This window comes from Alosa alosa, chromosome 9 (assembly GCF_017589495.1).
Source record: "Alosa alosa isolate M-15738 ecotype Scorff River chromosome 9, AALO_Geno_1.1, whole genome shotgun sequence".
Taxonomy (NCBI): Eukaryota; Metazoa; Chordata; class Actinopteri; order Clupeiformes; family Clupeidae; genus Alosa; species Alosa alosa.
The window spans coordinates 24,778,605-24,795,244 of record NC_063197.1 but is presented as its reverse complement, the minus strand read 5'-3'; the positions used below and the strand labels follow the sequence as shown (position 1 = coordinate 24,795,244).

The 16,640-nt window shown below is 46.9% G+C and overlaps 1 protein-coding gene across 1 annotated transcript in view; it reads left to right on the top strand.

The window, feature by feature from the left end:
- ncanb (neurocan b) overlaps nucleotides 1-16,640 on the top strand; it is an 87,666-nt gene that overhangs the window by 37,713 nt on the left and 33,313 nt on the right. Inside the window, exons 5-8 of the mRNA XM_048252694.1 lie at nucleotides 626-753; nucleotides 1,358-1,651; nucleotides 2,165-3,022; nucleotides 5,762-6,937. Of these exons, the coding sequence (XP_048108651.1) occupies nucleotides 626-753; nucleotides 1,358-1,651; nucleotides 2,165-3,022; nucleotides 5,762-6,937 (2,456 nt within the window). The remainder of the gene's footprint in view (nucleotides 1-625; nucleotides 754-1,357; nucleotides 1,652-2,164; nucleotides 3,023-5,761; nucleotides 6,938-16,640) is intronic.

The window sequence follows — 16,640 nt, the reverse complement described above, 5'->3', positions numbered from 1 at the left end:
CAGCTCTCTCATTGCAGTTATTGCGAGGCCCCTGCTACCTCCCCCTACTCATTAGTGGCCAGCGGCCTGTCAAACCTGGGTATTGATACAGATGCCCACATGCAGCTGTTATTTGCATATGTTCAGCCGCTAATTGTGCCGGGGGGGGGGGGAGTCATTTTCATAAAGTGCAGCCATAAGCGCCCGCCCTCCCACCTGGGACACCTGTAATTGGGCCATCTCCAGAGCGACTTGGCTGCACATCAATGGAGAGGCGAGCGCTCACAATTAATGCGGCAGGGGAAAAAATAGAGACATCAGAGGTTCTGTGAATGATTGAGTTAGACTTTCTCTTTTTTCCTTTCTTTTTTTCTTTCTTCCTCTCTCCTATTGGCTTGATGAAACAGGTTGAAATCTAAATTGTTGGTTCTGTGGAGTGTGTGAGATTTCGTGCGCTCTCTCCTGACCAACCCCAGAGTGTTGTATATAATCTCTTAATCAGCCTTTAGCTCAGCACCTCAATGCCATTTGAATCAATGTACTTTAGAGTAATTGCACAGTTGGAGCTGTATATAGATCCATCTCCACCTCCAGCCAGGAGGGGACTGTTGGAGGAATTCCTGATTTCTTTGGCTTCTCTCTGCAGGTACCCAATCCAGTCTCCAAGACCAGGTTGCTATGGAGACAGGGAGGACTTACCTGGCGTTAGAAACTATGGCAATCGGGTCTCCGATGAGCTGTTTGATGTCTACTGCTTCGCCAGGAAGCTGCAAGGTACGGCAGGAGCACATCAATTAGGGATTAGTCATGCATGGACTTCCAAAGCCATGGGACGCCACCGATACAACACCGGAGCTTTGGCTTAAACTAGCGCCATGAGGAAAACGAAAGCCATGACCCACACCTTCCAAGTACCCTGCTCAGTTCATTACAGCCAACTTACCATAAAGTAGGGCACTTTCCAAGCCTAGCGTTCTGGTCCATGGCTAGGGTGAGCCTAATAAAGACTCGTTCACAGGTGACCATACAGGTCTGTTTTACATATGGGTTATCACCATCTCATTAGAAAGGAGAGATAAAAAGCAGCATTCACAAAGTGTTCTTCTAAATGACCAAGCTCTCTATCTCTCCTGCTCTCTCCAAAGAGTGATTCATACACAAACGTGCTGCTAGTTTGTCAAGGCAGAGACCTCTGGCTGGGCTACCCCAGTGCCATCCTTCACCACCTTTCCCCTGCTCTCCTTCTGTCATGCTGCTCATTAGGCTGTGTGCCCTGTTAACCTCTCTCTCTCTCTCTCTCCGTGGCTCTTCTCTCTCCCTCTCTCCCTCCCTCCATCCCTTCCTCCATCCCTCCCTTCCCTCCCCCCCTCGTTTTCAGGCGAGGTGTTCCACTCCTCCGTTCCAGAGAAGCTGAGCTTAGCCACGGCCTCCACGCACTGCCACACGCTCGGCGGCCAGCTGGCCACCGTCGGGCAGCTCTATCTCGCCTGGCAGGCCGGGCTGGACCGATGCGACCCAGGCTGGCTGGCGGACGGCAGCGTGCGCTACCCTATCAACCAGCCACGCCGGAACTGTGGTGGGGACGAGCCCGGAGTGCGCACCGTCTACCACAACCCCAACCGCACCGGCTTCCCTGACACCACCACCCTGTTTGATGCCTACTGCTACCGAGGTACCATGGCAACCGATGTGATCGTGATTCATTATTTTAATTAGATTTAATGCGTGCATGCTTGGATCAACATAGGCTTTCCTGTTTCCTCTGGGAATATAAGTGCTAAGCTCGCAGTCTAAACCTTCATTCCTTCGAATTTTTCAGGCAGACTACATGAATCCTCTTTCTGTGCAGTTTCAGATATCTAGCAGACCAACTTTTTGTAATGGATGGAGTAATGTATGAGTGCATGAATGCATTTGGATACTAATTAGATAGAATCACTGAGAAACACCCAGAAGAAGTACAGTAGTTTGCAAGTGGGCAAATGCTGAGCATACCAAAACAAATACGTAAAAACATGTGCAAGGCCAACCATATGTCCTTTTTTATGCAGCTCAGGGCATTGACAAATTCACAGATATGAAGCTAATATTTTAACCAACCTATTTTAATCCCTAATAAAGCATAAAATATGTATTGTTGCAAAGTTCAGTAAATAATGAACTTCCCTCATGCTAAATATTCCAGTAACACAGAATGAGGAAAAAGCTGTGGAAGCTGTAGGACTTCTCCAGACTGGAGAAGACCTCGAGTCGGGCCCCCTCGAGGATCAGACGGATCCCCAGAAGAACCATCTCTCCCAGCCCTCCTACCCTGAGCCCTCCACATGGACCGGCATAGTGGACCTGGAGAAGGAGGGCATCAACTCCATCGTCAGTAATGAGTCCTCGGAGATATCTGAGGAGCATGTTGTGATTCACTTACGGCCAGACGAGGCCTCAGTTCGCTGGGGTGAGGAGCAAGAGGAGTCCATGGGGGAGCCTCAAGAGGCGATGGCCCCAAAGATCCTGTCTCTGCTGGGCCTGACCGACCAGGATAAGGTGGAGAACCAGGGCGGTTCGGCCAAAGAGGATGAGACCGATGAAGGTACGGAGGAAGTAGAGCTGCCGTTCGGCTTGGATCATCTGACCGTGGCCTCGCCAACTCCTCAGTCCCACACCACGGGTGAGAGCATGCTCTCCAACATCGTCAACACCATCATGAGGCCCTGGAGGTACTGGGCCAGCAGCACCAAGGCCGACGTTCCTCCCACGTCACCCAGCCTGACCAGTGGACCCACCCCGGAGATCCAGAGGGCCAAGTCCAAGCTGGAGGAGCTGAAAGTGGGGGTGCGCAAAGGCAACCCCAGCAATGCGAATGCTATCGTGGAGCCCTCTCACAAAACCTCCACGGCTGTCAGTCCAGCAGGCACAGATGATGGACTGTCTGAGCAGGAAAGGGAGCTGATGCCGGAGGTCCAGCATGCATCCTCAACCGCACTGAAAGGTCCAGAAAATCCTAGTAGGGGTCAGATGTTCCCTCCCACTGCTCAGACCACATCATTAGGTAGATATACAGTCATATTTATGTCGTGTGTCAATGTTCATCTATTTCTCTTCATATTCACAACCTATTTCCATGCATATTTATGAGGTCTTGTTATGCATGGATATGCAGTATGTGTTGTTTAAAATGTCCATTTTACACAATCTCTCTAAACTGTCCATCTCGGTCCATCTCCAAAAACTGTTATACTCGACATGTGGTAAGAACTCATTTATTGAATAATTATAACACGTCATTGGCGAGTCAATTATGTTATGTAAATTAATGGTTACACTTTACTTGACAGTATCGGCATAAGAGTGACATGACACTGTCATGGACGTGTCATAAACTAGTCATAAATATTTATGACATAACGCTTCTGTTATTAAGTGACATTCGGTTTTTGTCATAACAAGTTACAGTAGGGTTAGGATTAGGGTGAGGTTTAAAGTTAGGTTTAGGGATAGAGTTAGAGTTAGGGTTAGGATTAGGGTCATGTGTCGTGTTTATGACAGTGACAGTGTCATGTTATGTCATGTTACTTTCAAGTTAAGTGTTACCAAATTAATAATTATATAATTATGTAAATTAGTCCAAAATGGCCATATTTTCATTTGAGATGTCTGTAGAGTTTTGAGCAGAGGGGCAAAAGACAGAATGTAAAAGAGGCTGAGCAGCAGCAGTGCTGTGAATTGATGTGAGTGGATTGCCTCATCAGAGGAGGAAATCCCATTGGGTGAATTTAATCTCATTCAGGCGCCCGGTGCGGCCACTTTGGCTCGGTGATATAGCCCAGGCAGTCACGCAGGGAAATGGGCGGCTGCATCTCCACCACATCTCATTCCAAGTTAAAAAGGGATGTGGAGACATTTCAACTTCGCCAGAAGAGAGTCCAATTTCATCACCTCCGGGGCCATAAATGAGAATCAGTTACTGTGATTTCAGGGGCAGTGGTAAAGAAGAGAGAGGGCAGTGATTTGAGTAGCATTGGGCCCTGGTGCTCGGATGGACACAGCAGAGGTCCAGTAGATGAGGCTTTGTGTGGGGTGTGAGGAATGGAAATGTTCTCTCCCTGGGTCATGTGGCTTTACATAAAGTTGGGACTTCATCAATTCAAATGTCCCCCACAGAAACCATTTAACTCAGTCAGCATTAATGTTTAATGTTTTGGGGGAAACCTAGACTTCAGACGCCATGTATTATTTACTTTGGTTTTCTAATGAATGCTTCTTTGCGAGGGTAACACCAGTGGTCCAGCAATCTCAGCCAATTAGCTCTTTTGTTTTTGAATGCTGTCCATAATTACCAATAGATCTTGTGGGAGAAACGCTGAGAGAAAATATTTGATGCACATCAGGAAGATTTAATAGAGGGCTGTCTGAGATGTTTTTCAGCTGTCAAAAAATACTGTTTTGATCATCCATCTTACCAAATATGGTTTAATTGGATTGGAACTATGTGGATTTTTTTTTAAAAACTCACAAAGTAAAACTAACATTTGTGGACTTAATGCATATCTGAACCTCCTGTGACAACAGAAACTGCTCACAAGTTAACTTCAAGGCACCCATAAAAGAGGGCTCAGAATGATGTAAATTTCAACCCATAAATGTGTGCTAGTCCTCTTTATAAGATGTCATCCTTACAACAGTGCTGTTGTTGCAGAAATAATTTATTAATATTTTATATCTTGTTTTTTGAACACATATTTAAAACCATCCATTTCATGCCATCCATGTCATTCTTTCTTTTTCATGTCCAGATTTGGAAATGATTGAATTGAGAAATGAGTTTGTGAATTGTTTCTCATCAGAGACTCTAATTGCTCACCCCGTACCGTCATTGCCCATTCATTTGTACATTTAATTATTAATATCAAACAGGATGAATACATGTCATTACTGTCTCTATATGGAACTGAAGTGCTTAATTAGTTATTCATGTTATTAATTGCACTATTACTCAGATTGAGGCTTCTATGTAGATCCCAGCCCAGCCTCTCCCAGCACAGGGCGATGTTACATCAGCTGATAAAATATTTAGGATTAGCTTAATATTTAATTTAATCCACACAGATCTGCCTGTATTGCTCCAACAGTTATTGTGTGAGTGCAGAAAGAGCAGAGTGTTTGCACTGTGTCCTCGCGGTGTCTTTGCACCTGAGCATACCATGCAGGAGGTGCACTGCTGCGAGAACCTGACAAACATGATTGCTGGGTCCCCCCAAGGTTTAGTGCTACCGCCACTGCTGTAAACAAACACTCTGCTCAGAATACTGTCAGCACAGACTGTTGAACGTCAACACACAGCAGAGCACCAGTATAATATATGTTCTTATGTTCTGGGAGTCCTAGAGGCATTCAGTGCAAATGGATTTCATTCTCGTGCAGGTTATTATTCCAGTATGTGACAATTCATACATTTCTTTACACCTTTCAAAAAGAGAAAACTAATCCTAACAATAAGGTCTTGATGAGTGTATCTAAACCCTGCAATATTGGCTCTGCCATGCCCATAATCACCCTCTAAATACAAAGATAATTCAACAGATGAATAGATTACTAGTGTTCAGGTTGGTATCAGCGTGGGGATTAATGGATGCATAATCATTGTGCTATATTAAGTTGCATATATTAGCCTACATGTAATTATTGCCATCGTCGGGTGGGGGTAGTGAGCTTTCCAAGCGGATCTTGAATGCATTTAAATAAAGCTGTGCTGTCCCTGATTTAATCATTGTCTGTCTTCTGCCTGCAGGCCTGGTTCCACTGAAACCCACTGACGTGGCAAAACCGACCTCAGCCATTAATGCATCACCAGGCTCGAGGAGCACATTTGGATCGTCCCCAGTGCTCGGCAGCAAACAAAGGTGGACCTTGAAATCCATAAAGGGGCCCAACCTTGGCGCCCCAGGCAACAGCAGCAGCAGTGTCGGGGAGCATATTTATCAGGGCAGAGGTCCCCCCGTGGAGCCCATGGAGGCCAAGGCTGCCGCTCTGGAGATCGTGGCCATGCCTGCGTCCAGAGACGGCCCCTCGGAGAACTACTCCGGGGAGGGGAGGGAGCACGGCGAGCAGGGTTATCCGTTTCCTGGCCTCCCTGAGTCAGGGAGGACGACCTCGCAGGAGGAGGATGCAGATACTGAAGGCAGCACAGCCAGAGACCCGCTGGATGTGTTTAGCGAGCAGGTGAAAGAGGCTGGTGTCTCTGATGTCAGCCCCACCAAGAACCAGCCTGTGGTTCTGCAGACCACCGTCCAGTGGCAGTTGGTGCATCTGCCCACAGTGCCTCCTAGTGGCGGTGGAGGATCACCAGAGGCCAAGCTGCAGCAGACGTCTGAGTCTGTGGAGCCTGAGAGTACTCCCGAGGAGGCGAGGGGGGAGATCCTGTTTGTCCGCAGGCCCACTGAGAAACTCCGACCAACCTCCTCCACGGGCAAAGATGGCACCCCCTTTGTCAGGAGGAAGCAGAACTTTGCCAAGGCCTCGGCGTCGCAGCACACCACTCTGGCCACTACCCCCGCATCCAGCTCCACGACCACGACACCAACCCTGCCGCCCACTACAGAGTACACGATGGAGACTGCCTTCACTCTACTCCCGGTAGAGCAGGACGAGCCCGTCCAGACCCGCGAGCCTCAGCCTCGGGCACAGATCTCCACCACTCCCCCCACTACTGGCCTGGGGCCCCAGACAACCAGCGGCTCACCTCAGCTCACCACACCGTCCTCAGGAGCCAGGGACAAAGCCAGAGTCTCCGCGTACAGGACTCCAGTGTCCGAGTCTTTTGTGGTGGCCCGGGGCTGGAGAACGCTCCCCGGCTTAAGCTTCCTGCCCGTGGAGCATCGGTCAGCCCAGGCCACGCGGAACTCCACGGCGGAGAGCTCGGGCAAAGTGGCAGCCAATCAGGGCTACGAGCTTGAAAATCCATCAGGTAAAAATTCAACCCCTCTCCCCTCATCCATTTAGTCCACCAGCTTTTTCTTTTTGCTGCAAGTCACCATCAACCTGTGATCTCTCAGCCGAGCGTTACATCCCTGCTAAAGTGCTGGGCCCTTGAAGTAGCAGCCACTCATTTGATTTGATTTCATGCTGCTGATGTGCTCCCGCTGGTCGCCGCGGTGATGTCTGTAAACAAAGAGGCTGTAGACTGAAATTGAAGCAGCCTTAGTGGAGTAATTAGAGGGTCAGGGGCGGTGCAATTAAGGGGGGCTTGGAAAAGCAAAGATCTCGGGCCTGAACAAATCAATGCTGGCAGAAGAGCTACAAGACGTTGGCTGTAATTGACTCCAGTCCTTCTCTCTCTCTCTCTCTCTTTCTCTCTCTCCCTCTCTCTTTCTCTCTCTCTTTCATTCTCTCTTTTTCCATTTTTCACTGCTTCCCATGTCTAAAATGGTTATAACTTTACAGAGGCCTTGTGTCTCTAGCAAAATACAGACATTCTAAAGAGATGGCTCTTGCCAGTTCACAGTGGCTAGTACTACTCTTAGAATATCTTGTTCCTCTGTTGGTGTTTTCTATATGAAGCATATTTTTGTGAAGCATCCTGTTTATGTTGATTCCATTTGACTTTAGTTTTGGACTTTTCTATATAGATATCTAAATGCTTTTGAATATTTAGCAAATTGCACAACATGTATATTAATCCAATGACAAAAGGGCTAAAAATGCAGTTGTCATGGTGACTGTTGTCCTGAAAAGGTCCTTGTGTTGAATGTTTTGTGCTACGTACTTGAGCTCTGGACATCGAACAAACATCATTGTCATAAAAATACTCCTATAATGCACTAAGGGCCTTTTGGCCGGCCTGCAGTTAAAAACAGCTGCTAGTCAATAATGATGCTTACTGTAGCGGACAGGTAAACAAAGGAGTTCATCAAAAGCTTGGCTGCCCTTGAGGCGGGCAGGGCAGGACACTACACTGTTTGTCCTATTCCCTTCCAGCGGTGCCAGTGGAGCTTCCCAGGCCTTTTTAATCAATGATCAGCACACACAAAGACTACAGTAATGAAACCCCCCCCCCCCCCCCTCATCCAGCCCATTTCGTTGCTCGTAACCTTGTGGGACGTGTAGGCACTGCAGTGCCCGGCTATGCTCTCCCCACACCCCTGTAGTGACGTGCCCTGCAGCAGTAGGACACACAGCGGATACAAGACAGCCGTGACACGCCACCGCTCCTTCTCCGAGCAGCAAACACCCACACCACTCCCCTCATGTATACACACACTGACAGACCCAGAGAGAAGCCACTGACAGCTGATCAGCCGCGAAGAAATTCACCGCAGTCTGATTACCATAAGTAAAAATAATCATGAGTGTCAGGTAGGACTAGAAGCCTCTAAAATTAAATATGTTTGTTTTTTTTGTTTTTTTCCGCAGCCGTTGAGTCTAAATGTGGCTGAGGCCATAAAGCACCTCCACCGCCTCTCTCATATGCTGTGGTGCTTTATAGCTGCTGTTATACTTCACAAGGCTTCACAAGTATCCAAAAATTTACAACCACCATTACCTGTAGTTCAGAATTTTGCGTGGCTATTGGGTAGAGTGCGAGCTCTCGCCGTCTGCAAGCTGCCAGGCCCTAAATTATTCACCTCCAGATGAAATCTGTCTGACAGGTGTGTAAGGTCATTTGAGTTACAGTCATCTAGACTAAATCTCCGGTATGGCTGAAGATAGATCACTCCTAAAAACAATGTGTAACATAGCTGCATGTTACATTTAAATTGAAAAGACATTTTTTTGGACCCTTGTCTGCAAAAGTTTTTTATTCCACTTCTACCCTACTGTGAGCTCTGTTCATGTCTGGAGACAATAAATTGGAGGCTATTGATTTCTCTGCCCTGCTTTTGCTTTCAGAGAGAATCCAGCTCCATTCAGGGTTATGTCCTAAAATGCGTTTTATTACTTGTTTGGCCCTTGTTATATGCCCCCCCTTCCCAGCAATGTTTGCCGCGCCCCGGCTGCCCTCTCCCGACCCAGCGGAACTGTCATCAGTGTGCACAGCGGGCCCCGCCACTGACCCCAGCGACAATGAGCGCCCGGCCAACATGAGGCCGGTGCGATGACACACTCTTCAACCCTGTGCACATCTCTATCCCGCGCCTAATTTCGAAGCCTTTCTCTCCGGCTTAATGCATTAGCATCTGCAGTTTTCCATATCAAACCCGCGCGCTGAATCTAATCCCATACAGTTCAGTAGCGCTTATTTAATGAATAGGATTTGCTGAAGCCCTGCCTTGGGGAGACATTATATTCCATGGTGGAGGGCGATAAAAAGCGTTGCGCTGACTGTACTTAGCACTGGCTTTTTTGTCACTTTTACCATGGGAGCGCGAGCGGAAGTGTTGAAAATGAGCTTATCCAGACAGTATGGTGCACCACTCAAGGCTATGTAAAGAACTCCACTAAGACGTTAGTGTTGATATTACTTAAATAGTCCATTTCAAGAATCACATTTAAAACAGGCTTCCAGTGCAGATTTGTCTTCATAATGCATACTTTTCAACAAATCAGATACACACTTGTGTAATGGCTCTATTTGAATGCTCTTCCTTATGACGCAGAACACACAAGATATTCTGGGTTCTGAGTCCTCGACGTGGGAGCGTGCCTATGTTCCCACAGCCCTATGTTCCCACATTCCTACAGTATGTTTCCACAGTCCTATGTCCCCAGACCCTAACCAGACCCTAATCCTAACCCTAACCTAACCTAACCTAACCCTAACCCTAACCTAACCTTACCTAGAAATGTGGGAACATAGGGCTGTGGGAAGATAAGGCTTTTGACCATTGGGCTGTGGGAAGATAAGGCTGACCCCCTCGACGTACATAGGCTGCTGTGTGGTCCATGTGATTTGGGTCGATTGTTTAGTAAGGTTGGGTTATGCCACTGTGTCCTTGGCTGTGAATGAATGGGTACTCCATCTGCCTACAAATCCTACAAAGTTACATACATTTACATATTTTCTCATATTTTAAGATGTGCCTTTGATTTCCATGTGGGCTATAATTCAGTCAGAGATTGAATCACGCCTCAAATTTGATTTAATCTCTATTTTAAAAAAGTGAAACCTCCACAGTAGAGCAACTGTTCCTCTTTCATTTTTCCGTCTTTTGCTACGTTCACTCTTGCATACCTTCAGCAACATGATGAATCACTTTGCCATGTTTTACATTAAGAGTAGGGTACTGTAACTGAGTTGTTTTTTTCTCTCTCACGCTGGGCCCTAGAGGCGCAGTTCAGTGGAGATAACAATCTCACAGGAAGTGAAAGAACAAGAGTGTGACTTCGTGGCTCTTTGTTCTGCCATGCCTCCGCTCTGAATATGTTCTTTTATCACGCCGGAATGTGCCGCTGGCTGGGAGGAGAGAAGCTCGGCTCCCAGAGCCCGCTGAGAGTTTGTCTCGTGGCACAAGGTGGCATATAGTTATATTGGTCATAATTAGGTGTATTCAGTGTCCGTAGTTTTAAATTCAGGCTTTGTAAAGACCAATTGAAAAACTCACCATTAGTTTTGGACTGAAAGTGAAATGCTGAATGTGCTTGCTTTATGGTGACTGTAAAACCTATTACCCACTGACACCTTATTGTACCACCTCTTTTCCTTTAACTGTTGAAACGAGCATTTCCATAATTTTTATAAGGACACAGACGTGCAGAATTTAATGGTTAGATGAATTCATGGGGCTCGTATCTGATAAAGCCTCCCGTATGCCCATAGTGAGAGCAATTTGTCCTCCAGTGTCACCGAGTAATGGATATTACTGCCTCTTTGGAAACGTCACCTGAGTGTACCTCAAAGGAACAAAATCAAGCCGTGGGGGTGATATTGGTGAAATACAATTCACATAACCTGGGGCCGTTGTCCACCTCAGCTGAATGAGATTCGCGGGGGCCGAGGGTGGTGGCGACGTGGTTAGAGCCAGGGGCACTGTAGTGAAGTGTTCAGCCATCTGATTCTGCACGGGGATTGAGGTACCCCGCTGATGTGTGATACAGATGCCGCATTCCTTTCAGAAGCGCGAATGTCTCAGCTCCGTTCTCCGCCAATTCCCATTACACTCCCGATTTTAGAATAACAGCCTCCATATGTTCATCATGAACAAAATAATTACCCTAGCTCTCCATGGAAACGTACTGAGTTCCCCGGTACAGAGAGCGCCCTGGAGAACCCATTCGTGAGTTACGTGTGGCCTATTCGTGGCAAATGAAAAACGTTGTAGGCCTTGGCCTCCTCAGAATGCGCCGCTGTGTGAATGGCTGGAGTGTGAACTCTGCTGCGATGGCCTCACAGCGCGCCCAGAGTAGACACGAGGCTGTTGAAGTTACTTACACGCAACTTTGGTCTGCACTTATCAACCGAGGGGAGCACTCAGTGTCTGGAACCATGTTCTGGGTCTTTTAAAAGAGGAGGAGGAAGAGGAGGAGGTGGGCATGAGGGGGGCTTGTGAGCCCGTCACATATCCGAGAGCTATAACGGCAGCAGAGTCTGTGGAGTGTAGTGTACATGTCCCCATTAACCAAGCTGTCAGAAACTCCAGAGATGCTAACAGTAGTGCCGGAGAAGTGCATGAAAGCCCTCGGCCGCCCTCGCTTCCTCACTGCATGCTTCTACTCTAGAGACAGAACTCTCTGGAGTCTCTCTCTCACACACACACACACACACACACACACACACACACATACACACACACACACACACACACACACACACACACACACTCACACACACTTTATCTCTCTCTCTCCGTAATAGCCTACTCTGTTTATCCTGAATGTCAATATATTTTATTGTAGTGATGATGATGAAGAACTTTATTAAGATGCATTTTATAGAACTCAGAGACACTGACAGTGATCTATTCACTGAATCCTTTTCATTGTTTGAAATGTGTGCTTTATTATACGAGCTGTACTGTAGTTCCCTTGCCAGACGACGATACATCTTTCTATTCTATTACAGTATTATACTGTATTATATTATAACTACCGTTTTTTACTTGCAGTTTACTTTCACATTCACAGTGTAGGCTCAATACTTGACACATGCAAAATAAGGATTTATTTCAGCACATAATCATTAGAATTTATTATGGCCCATGGCCAATTTATTATGGCCCATTATTATGGTCCTTAAGGCCCATTATTATGGTCCTTAATATTGTTCTAATGCAAATTCACAGAGTGTAAAAAAGAGCTGTACTCATAATTAGCTGTACATGTAATTATGAATAATTGTTGAGCTCCCTCTCCACAGTGCCTTTAGTCCTGCTCCCTATTTTGAGATCCACCACCACCACCGTCACTCCTTATGCCATAGCTAGTAACACTCCATCTTAAACATATAAAACATCTTTTCCATTTAAGTCAAACACTTTATTCAGACGTTCATGCCATTGAGTGCTATCACCATGAACCAGACTAGAAGGAATCTATAGCCTGGGCATGCTCCATCCTGCTACTCATGTCATGCACTTGAATCACCGCTGTCCATTTGAATTATAGGGGGGAGAGTGACACGGGCTCTTAAGAAGCACATTTAGTGATGTTAGCCATGCTCACAGTGCAGCACAGGGGATTATTTTGACTATATTTTCACTCCATCAGAATTGAACTCATGAGCTTATTGAAGCTTCATAGGGTCACAGACTAATGGTTAATGCATAAAGCATATATTTTTACTAGCTCGGTTAATAGTATTCAGCTTGGCTTTATTAGTGTCTGCCTGGCTGCGCTAGTTGAAACACAGGGACATGATGGGAGCAATGGGATGCAATGAATAGAAGTGTATATTACACATATCACAAGATACAGTTTGAAGCTGGAAGCTGATGGTTGGTGGACAAGGCCCTTTGGCCACAGTCTCTGAAACCCTCCCATGTCTACCCGCTGTGATTGCTAGTGGCTCGACAGGCACAGGCGCTATCAGTGTTGGTGGAGCAATAAGCCTCATATTCCCGGGACGCCCATCCAGCCCTCCTCTCCAGTGACTGTTGTCTGCTCACCCGTGTGGGTACAGATGAGGGCTGCATGATGTGGCACTCACAGCAGCACTGGCCTGTCTGATGCTCTCAGTGTCCATCTGTGTGTTAACCTGCGGTGTGTCTGAAAGAACTGACCGACTGAGGGCAATTCCATTTTCTTTTTTTTTCCGCTGGTCTTGGTCGTTTCTTCAATCATTTCAGTCATTTCATTTCATGTTTTTTTGGGAAGACTACCCTTATTGTGGCACTTTCCCTCTCCAGTTGTTCTGATGTAGCCACGGTGTTGATGATGATCGAGGCTGGTGCAGAGCGGCTAGTGTTTAGTTCATTTTTAGCCCCATGATATTATTACATTTTTAAAGCACCTCTCCTGTGGTAGGGTGCAATAGCTTATCTATCTTGTAGAGGCACAGAACACTTTAACGGGCAAACCTATGATCCTTGTCACTTGAAAGCTATTACAAGGTTCAGTAGTTTCTGAGTTGATTGAGCTGAGACTCTGAGGCAGTTTGTGTCTTATATATGTGTGTGTTTGTGTGTGTGTGTGTGTGTGTGTGTGTGTGTGTGTGTGTGCGTGTGTGTGTGTGTGTGTGTGTGTGTGTGTGTGTGTGTGTGTGTGTGTGTGTGTGTGTGCAAGTCTGTGTCTATTCTGTTTAGCTCTGACTTTCAAGCACAATCACTGCTCACCCACTCTGTTTTATCTGCAGCCCTTATTGCCTAGTCGGGCCACAGGACTTTCCTAGTGGCTGGCGGTCAGTCTCATATCATCTCCCAGTGGGGAAGGGCACGGTGTCTCTTTAGCAGGGGGCTCCATGCATCCCTGGCTGCCTTATCCGCACTCCCTGAGGCCATGCCTGGCCGCTGCGCTTGGCTAGAGCCTCTGTGTCTGCTGGAGCTGAGCTCGATTTCTCCAGTGTCAGCAGTGAGGAGAGGAGAGGAGAGGAGAGGAGAGGGGGAGCAGGACAGACAGAGACCGAATAGGAGAAGAGAGACTATTTTAAGAGTAGTGTGTAATTAATCATGAGCCGCCAGCATTTAGCAGAGCAGAAACTTCTGATGGCCCCCTCCGCTCTCCAGCTTTCTCTGTCATCTCTCTCTCTTTCTCTCTCTCTCTGTCATCTCTCTCTCTCTCTTTCTCTCTGTGTTTCTCTATCTCGCTTGCTCTGTCTTGCTCTCATTTTTTTCTTCCCACCTCTTGGGCATCCCTTTATTTTCTCAATACTTTATTTATGCACAAAATAGTCTTTCACTCCTGTTCACCACATCACACAAACACACACGCAGCTGTACTCAGTCATGCATATCACACACATACACGCACGCACACACACACACACACTCTGTCTCTTTCTCTCACTCTCTCTCTCTTTGTCACTCTTTCTACCACACTCTCCCTCTTTGTCTCACTCTCTATTGCTGTCTTTGTTACACACATACTGTACATAGACACACAGTCATACACAGACAGACATACACACACATACACACACACACGCATGCATGTTCACACACACTTATTCCGTACACACATAAGTAAGGGCCTAATCTGTCTAGACACAATTATATTCATACTCTATTTAGCAACTGGGAAATAATCAGTTCTCTCCTGAGGGTACGACTGCTGTTGATAGGCCCCAGACTGAGCAGACTGCTCTTTGTCTGTCACAAATTAATTTTAGCGTGCGTGTGTCTGTATGTCAACATCGTTAAACTTTTACTGTACATGTGTATTTTTAAATGCCGGCTCCTTTGTCTGATCGCAGATGGCGAGGAACGGAACCCCATTTGTGCGTGGTGCTGTAGCTGCTGATTAACCGTGTGAGGACTGTATCAAAGGCCTGCCACTGACATGAGACGGCTCAGTTCAAGAGCACTAGAGACCCTCAAGAACCTTTTGTCTGACGGCTGGAGCGTTGCTTGGAGAGATGATCTGTGATGAATTTGAAATGAACGTTCTGGGTCAGGAGCCTTGAAGCTGTTGGTTTTTGTCTCCCTTGTATCACAAGCAACCCAACACACACTGAATCCCTGTGAGTTTGTGCACCCCACAAAGAGGGTAAAACACAACCTCACTTGTACTTGTTGTTACTTGTGAAAGTGCGGCATATTATGATAGATGGGTGTTGTGTGTTGTGTGCACCCTAATGTGTTATGCTGGCCCCCTAATAACATGCGTACGAAAGCACCTGCCTCTTTGAGCTTTTTAGCGACTGATTGAATCAGGTTGGCCATAGATCTCCTCTTGTTCCATTAAAAACAGCATCTGTACTCATTTTCCTGGGGTCTCCAGAGCATGGCGGTGTCACAGACTTATCCATCTAATCCTGGGAGCTATTTCTGCCTCCTTGCCCCGCATAGGCAGCCGTGTGGTGGTTATGTTGCTTGTTAGCTGCAGCACAGCATCCGAAAAAAAAACACTTAATGGTGTCAAAACCGAGTGGTAACTACTGAAAGTCGTGCCATTTCTGGAGAGCCGACATCCTTTTTCGGTCAAGCACAGCCTGGCATCTGACCTTATTTGGCTCAACAGCATCACTTTTGCCCGTCCATGGCTGGCCATTAATGTCTGAGACATTAGTGTCGGGAAACAGAGATGTAATAGTAGGCTGTCAGGGATTCGAGACGAAGCTCGTCCCTCCCAAACAGAAAAACAGAATCTGTCAGCGCCGGCTCAGGCTGGGCTGGAAGACTAATTGTTGAGAGAGGACGCGCTGCCACAGGAAAAAACAGAGCCGTGTCAGATGCCGCTTTTAAATGCTAATGTGCAGACTTATGCACGTACAGTATCACTGCTGTGATGTGTGTGTGTGTGTGTGTGTGTGTGTGTGTGTGTGTGTGTATGTGTGTGTGTGTGTGTGTGTTCCTTTGTGTGTGTGTGTCCCTGAGCAGTGACGAGTTTTCATTTTCTTCTAACATCACTAAAAAAGACTGGGTTGTGAAATTGTGCCAAATTACGGTCTCAAGACAAACAGGAAATAAACGGCATCCATGCTGAGCGGCAACTTTCAGCTGTGTAAAAACTAGCGGGTGTTACAGTTTCATTGCTCTTAATTGCTTTGTTATCAGCCAGATAATTTGACGATACGCCGCATCCCACAATCCACTTTATTTGAGGGGAGAAAAACTCAAGCATCCCGCTGCTAATGTCCTCCTCGAGCCCCCCCCCCTGTTGTGCAATGTCAGAGCGGCGGTGGTGTTAATCCATCGTGAGGATCATGGGAAATTGAACGTTCCCCCCCCCCCCCCACCTCTCCTCTGTGGGCTGCACTGCGGGGGCACCTCTAGCACCTCTCTCAGCGCCACATCATTAAATAAGACTGGCTGCTGTAATGGTGGCCAAACCTCGTGTTTGATGCCCTGTCAGATCGTGTCTTGGGCAGAAAATGGACAATAAACCAGCACTTAATGTGCTCCTTCTCACACGGACGAAGAGAGAGCCTGCTGCCGCTGCTACCTCCAGTGTCCTTGCAACCAAAAGTCCCAGCAATTTTAAAAAGTGGGTCTAATTACGATTTAATCTCTTAAATCTCCCGTTCATCCCGCTAAAACATTTCCCCACGCGAGGCGCGGCGACGCTGGCGGCTCGTGGGAGTAAAATGTGTTTATTACCTCAAAATGACACCTTAATGCACCATAAAAAGAGATTGCGGT